Source organism: Aquarana catesbeiana, linkage group LG03 (genome assembly GCF_042186555.1).
Source record: "Aquarana catesbeiana isolate 2022-GZ linkage group LG03, ASM4218655v1, whole genome shotgun sequence".
NCBI classification, from domain to species: Eukaryota; Metazoa; Chordata; class Amphibia; order Anura; family Ranidae; genus Aquarana; species Aquarana catesbeiana.
Genome location: NC_133326.1, coordinates 730,624,521 through 730,631,290, shown reverse-complemented (window position 1 = coordinate 730,631,290; position 6,770 = coordinate 730,624,521). Strand labels below are relative to the sequence as shown.

The 6,770-nt window shown below is 42.8% G+C and overlaps 1 protein-coding gene across 1 annotated transcript; it reads left to right on the top strand.

The window, feature by feature from the left end:
• Positions 1-555: 555 nt before the first annotated feature.
• On the top strand, positions 556-3,605 carry LOC141133808 (E3 ubiquitin-protein ligase TRIM11-like). The gene has a single exon (XM_073623366.1). The coding sequence runs from the start codon at positions 586-588 to the stop codon at positions 2,221-2,223; it is 1,638 nt and encodes a 545-aa protein (XP_073479467.1). The 5' UTR covers positions 556-585; the 3' UTR covers positions 2,224-3,605.
• Positions 3,606-6,770: the final 3,165 nt, after the last annotated feature.

Below are 6,770 nucleotides of genomic sequence, written 5' to 3'. Positions count from 1 at the left end.
ATAAATAACAATTCCATTATCTTTCCCATAGTTTGTAGACACTTTAACTTTTCTGCAAAGAAATCAATATACGCTTATTGGGAGTTTTTTTTCACCAAAAACATTTTTTATTGGATATGTTTTATAACAAAAGTAAGAAAAAATATATTTTTTCCAAACTTGTTTATTTTTATTTTTAAAGTGCAAAAAAATGCAGAAGTGATTAAGTACCACCAGAAGAAATCTCTATTTGTGGGAATAAATGATATATATAGAATTATGTACAGTGTTGCATGACTGCGCAATTGTGAGTTGAACACAGTGCCGTATCGCAAAAAAATGACCTGGTCATGAAGGGGGGTAAATCTTCTGGAGGTCATGTGGTTATATAACCAATTTCCTTTTCATCATGATGTAGTCATCTCCACTTTTCATGTCATTGTACTTAGTGCTCCGCATGTCTTCTCCACATCCGTCTTTCCCTCTTTCTCTCTTCTAATGTTGGGAGGTATAATTATCATTACTACTGCAAAACTAATCTTCTCCCTTCTGTACTCTGATCTCCGTGTCCTATAATATTCATCCAGCCTCACCCTGTATAGGAGGATGTCACCCCTCCCCCATCCACATTCCTCTCCGGTGTCAGAGACTTTCAGTTTAGTTTCTCTTCTGCTGTCAGCGATGGCGTCTGGTGATCTGAGAGCTGAGCTGGAATGTTCCGTCTGTCTGAACATTTATACCGATCCTGTAACCCTGAAATGTGGTCACAACTTCTGCCGGGTCTGTATTGATCGTGTGCTGGATACACAGGAGGGGTCTGGAGGATATTCCTGTCCTGAATGCAGAGAGAAGTTTCCGGATCGGCCTGCACTGAAGAAGAACATGAAACTACGTAACATAGCAGAGACTTTCCTGTCTGCTCACCCAGATCGGGAGGAGTCCGGGGTCTTCTGTACTTACTGTGTGGACTCTCCTGTACCTGCTGTTAGATCCTGTCTGCTCTGTGAGGTTTCTCTGTGTGATAAACACCTGAGAGTCCACAAAAAGTCCCCAGAACACATCTTATGTGACCCCACCTTGTCCATGGAGAGCAGGAAATGCTCCGTCCATAAGAAAATCCTGGAGTATTACTGCACTGAGGATGGTAGCTGTGCCTGTATGTCTTGTTATGTGATTGGAGAACATAAAGGACATGAGATGAAGTCACTGGATGAGGCTTCTGAGAAGAAGAAGGAGACACTGAGGAATGTTCTGCAGAAACTTCTGACAAAGAGAGAGGAGACGGAGGAAAGAGTCCAGAGTCTGCAGGAACACAGGAGGAAAGTAGAAGAAGAAGCAGCTGGTGACACCGAGAGAGTCACTGTCCTGTTTAGAGATCTCAGGAGACGTCTGGAAGACCTGGAGAAGAGAGTCCTGAGGGACATCTCCGGGAGGGCAGAGCGGATCTCCATCTCCATCCGGGATCTGGAAATAAAGAAGGAGGAGCTGTCCAGGAAGTTGCGTCACATTGAGGAGCTGTGTAACATGACGGATCCACTGACTGTCTTACAGGAATCAGACACAGGTGACTTGTGTGATACTGAGGATGGAGATAATGAGGACAGAGAGAGACATGAGGAACTCCTCCATGATGGAGGGGGTCTGGATGTGGCGGGGGTCTTACACACAGGTTTATCTGATATTATAACAGAGGTAAATGTATACTTCTATATACAGGGAGCTGCAGACATATTACTGGATGGAAACACAGCTGGTAATTATCTAAAGATATCAGATGACAGGAAAACTGTATCCGAGTCAGACAGGAACCAGAATTACCCCAAAACACCAGAGAGATTCCAGTTATATCCTCAGGTGATGAGCAGTCAGAGTTTCTCCTCAGGGAGATATTACTGGGATGTGGATGTCGGGGGGTCAGATGAATGGAGAGTCGGGATGTGTTACCCCAGTATAGACAGGAGAGAATTGATAGGAAATAATAAGAAGTCCTGGGGATTGGACAGGTATAATAATAAGTATTCAGTGATACATGACAGTAATAAGATCCTCTTACCCACCAATATCTCCAGTAACAGAGTCAGGATAGATCTGGATTATGAGGCCGGGCGGATCTCCTTTTATGATCTGTGTGACCCAATCCGACATCTCCACACCTTCACCACCACCTTCACTGAGCCCCTCCATGCTGGGTTAGGTGTATGGAGAGGTTGTATAAAGATATGTGGGGGGAGGCGGGAGATGTGAGAACTCCGCCCACAGTCTGGTGATGAAGGAGGGGAATTCATTTAATATTCATCCAATAGTATATAGCAGTGGGCGGGGCTTCCTGCAAGTTTTTCTACTATAAATAAATGTGAGATTTCTTATTGGGTAGAATATCTGTCCAATTATGGGAGTAACAATAACATGTTCCTATTGGTCAGTGAGAAATCTATCTATCTATCTATCTATCTATCTATCTATCTATCTATCTATCTATCTATCTATCTATCTATCTATCTATCTATCTATCTTCCATGACAATCTGACATAATACTTTCTGTGTTTTTTCACAGTATTTGACATCAGCCATCTCCTCCCCCTCCCCCTTCGCTCTGTGCCCCTCCCCCTCCTTCTCCTGCCCCTCCCCCACATGTGGTCCCTCTGTGTGTGGGGGGGCAGCCATGATCAAACATAGAGGGGGGGTGGGGTCACTGTGATGGGATAGGATGGGGTCACCTCTCCTCTCTGCCCCTCCCCCTCCATACAATCTATACTACAAAGAGATGGAAATAAATGGAACAATCGGACAGGAAATCTATGAAGACGTCATCTAGAGATTTATTACTGTAAGAAAAAAATGTGATCAGAGAGCCCAGACTGTTTTTAGACAGAGTGGGTCAGGATTAGATCCCCTGTCAGGTTTTTTCTTCTATCCGGGGCTCCATTACAGAGATTTCCCCTCACTTCCTGTCCCGGTGACAACATTTTTCTAGACAGGAAATGAGGGGAACTCTCCAACATGAACACAGACTGAAATAAGAATGATATGTTTAGTATAATAAGGAAGGGGAAGGTTTAGAGCCCCTGTCAGATATTTATATGTCTGTGTCCCTGTACAGATTTCTCTCACTCCTTGTATTGTTGTCACCAGGACAGGAAGTGAGAGGAAATCTCTCTAAGGCTGGGATCACATTGCTGTGCAGATCACATGTCATGTCTGTGTGATGTGAATTCAGCCGTACAAACTGTGTGACTGAAATCACATTCACACCAAAATGGTTCCGGACCCTTTTTTTGGTCCTCACTGGAATCGGATCACATTGGGTGTCACATCTATACAATCCGATTCCTGCGCCATTTCAGAGTTTGCACTGCGATCTGTGAAGTGATCTGGGGGTGTCATTAACTTTCCATTGACCCCCCGCAGCGGTTCTCAGATGTCAGTGTGAACGTCCGGTGATTGAGGTGTGATGAGGGAACCCGCACAGGAATCGCACTGGTTCCCGCATCCCACAAGTCTCATCCCAGACTAAGGCTTCATTCACACCTATGCAGGTTGCTTTTCAGACTTTCTGATGTGCTTTTTGCTGAGCTTTCCGCAGGATTTTTACTGCAATTTGCTTTTTGGGGTGTTTTTTTCTATTTTTTTTTAGATAATTTGCTGTTTGGGCAGATTTTAAAATGCAAATTGCGGCAAAATCACGGCAAAAGCATGGTAAAAATGCACTGCATGCTTTTCTGCATCTTTTCCATTGAAGTCTATTGAACCATAAAAAGCAAAAACCTTTTTGTGTTGAAGGCTCCATTCACTCCAATGTGTTTTTTCATTTTTTTTTTAACATGGATCCCTATGGAACACGTTCACATCAATGCATTTATGAAAAGTGTCAGGGGAATTTTTTAGGCTCGATTCACATCTATGTCTGTTGCTTTTGAGCGTTTCTGCAGTGCTTTTTGTGTTTTTAACATGCGATTTTACTGTGTTTTTGCCGCACTTTGTGTTTTTTATGCTTTTTTTTATCTTGGTAAATTTGTTGTTGGGTAGATTAAAAAAATGCAAAACAAAAATTGTGGCAAAAAAATGCGGTCAAATCACACTACATGCTACATGCTCACTTAAGGCAGTCACAGCCCCTCCCCCCATCCTCTTCTATCCCCTTTCATAGCCCCCCATCAATCCATGTCAGATCCCTGAGTCCTCACCTGTGTAAGATACATGGTGGGTTATGTCAGAGCTTACACAGGATTGATGATGTCACCCCTCCATCATGTGACAGTATGTAAGTCCTGTGATTGGCCGCTCAGGTCTGATCACTGTATGGTGGGTGAAGATCACATGATCCCTCATACCTGGGAAAATGGGGACTTAGTGAGGACTTAGATGGAGGAACAACAAAGGAAAGTATAAGTGGGTGTGTACGACTCCTGTGTCACCTATAGAATGGGCGGGGCATTCGTTCTAATGGCTCCTCCCAGTATATGAGCATTGTGTATAGTGAGATGGGACGGTGAAGAATTGTATAGAGTGCCGGAGCTGAGAGAGAAAGCAGAGTGTAATATGACTTATTGTCTGTGTCTGAGCTGTGATGTCATAGTAGGGAAATGGCTGCCGAGGGACCCAATGTGGAAAGTTCATATAGAGGTGTACTGGCCCTTTAAGAACAAATCTATCTATCTATCTTTCTGTAGGATTATAATGTGTAGACAGTCTCATTCCTTATTATTAATACATTTACAATTAGTTTATTCTATTGATTATTTTATTGTGTGAAGAAATAGAAATGAATAATAGATCTACAAATAGAAAGAGATGAAAATCGATGGAAAATCTCAGAGGAAATATATGAAGAAATGATCCCGAAAGAAAGAAATAATGAGATTTATCACTAATATAATGATATCACTATAATAATGTATAATTACTAGAACTGGAATGTGTCCCCAATATAATGTGTCCCCATAGAATGGATCACCAATAGAATTCTATGGGATGACTTTTATAATGGATCCTAATATAATGTATCATGTGATGGTGTATTATAATCACTAGATGTGTGCTGGTGATGGGGAAGAATTAGGAAATGAAATGTTAATGTGAAATAAATATTCTTCTCTATGAAATTATTATTACTATTATTATTATTATTATACAGGGTTTATATAGAGCCGACAGTTTACGCAGTGCTTTACAACATGAAGGCAGACATTACAATTAGAGTGTAATACAGGAGGAATCAGAGACCCCTGATCATTAGAGCTTACAATCTAAGAGGGAGGGTCAAGAGATACAAAAGGTAATAACTGTGGGGGATGGGCTGATAGAGAAAATAAAAGTACAGTTGTTAGGTGAGGACAGGATAGGCCTCTCTGAAGAGATGAGTTTTCAGGTATCCTCTGAAAGTTGACAGAGTAGGAGAAAGTCAGACCGATGTGGGTAGCGAGTTCCAGAGGATAAGAGAAGCTCTGAAGATGTCCTGGAGGTGAACATGGAAGGAGGTGATGAGGGAGTTAGAGAGCAGGAGGTCTTGCGAGGAACAAAGAGAACGGTTTGGTTGGTAATTTGAGACTAGCTTAGTGATGTAGCTGGGGGCCAAGTTGTGGATGGCTTTGTAAGTTATTGTTAGTATCTTGAGGCAGGACAGGGATGAGATTTTGTCATAGAGGTGGTGAGTAGCAGAGTAGAGAAGAAAAGGGTTAATGTGGTAAAGGTTTCTACGGGTAACTGTTAGGCGGTTGGAGGGAGAGGAGATGGAAGACAGGGAGAGAGTGAAACGAATAAAGTGGTGATCAGAGAGAGGGAGAGGATTGTTGGAGAGGTTGCATGGAGTGCATAGATAGGAGAACACAAGGTCGGGCATATTGCCTTTCGAGTGAGTAGGAACCTGTATCCATTACTTCAGGTCAAAGCAGGAGGTTAGACTGAGAAGTTTAGAAGGAGCAGTAGTATTAGCATTAACAGGGATATTGAATTTCAGAAGAGAGAAAGTAGGGTAGCCAGACCGAGAAGTCATCAAGGAAGATTGATATCAGTCCAGGGGGTCGGTAGATCACATAAATTCTTAGATAAACAGGAGAAAATAGACAAATACAATGTGCCTCAAATGAGGAGTGTCAGAGAGGGAGGTTGGTGAAATACCTGATAAGTGCTGTGTTGGACTAGAAGTATTTCCACTCTGCCTCCATTCCATCCACTGGGTCTGGGGTAGTGAGTCCAAATAATGCCACCATGGGAGAGGTAAGCAGGAGAAGCAGTGTCAGATTCATGAAGCTAGGTTTCGATAATGGCAAGTAGGTTAAAGGAATTTGTGATAAAAGAGGTCATGAACAGAGGCAAGTTTGTTGCAGACAGAGCGGCCGTTTCAGAGGGCACAGGAGAAGAGAAGTCTGGTTTTAGGAAGAAGAGGAATGGAAACTAAGTTGTGTGGATTGCGGCTGCTGCCAGAGGGTGTAGGGTATTGGGAGCATTGGGCACAGTTAAATGATGGGGGCCCAGGGTTCTGGGATATATCTCCAGATTTTAGGATAAGTTGAAGGGTGAGGGAAGTAATGTGGGAATGAAAGAGTTGGTAGGAACAATATTAGGGAGAGGACAGGAGGGAGGGTGATATATACAGGCTGCAGAGTGGAGAAGAGGGGTGATGGAAATAGAGGGGTTTAGTTTGCACACACTTGCAAATACATGCGTAATCTACAGAGTTCCATCAAGGCACCCCAATATTTTCTGTAGTCATAACTCATCTAATTTAAGAGCCTCCGCAGTGGAAGCACATGCATTATAATAAATAGTTAGAGGGCAGGTGAGCCTGGAG

Excerpts from the sequence above, each read along its gene's own strand:
- LOC141133808 (XM_073623366.1), top strand. The coding sequence starts at position 586 with ATGTCACCCCTCCCCCATCCACATTCCTCTCCGGTGTCAGAGACTTTC.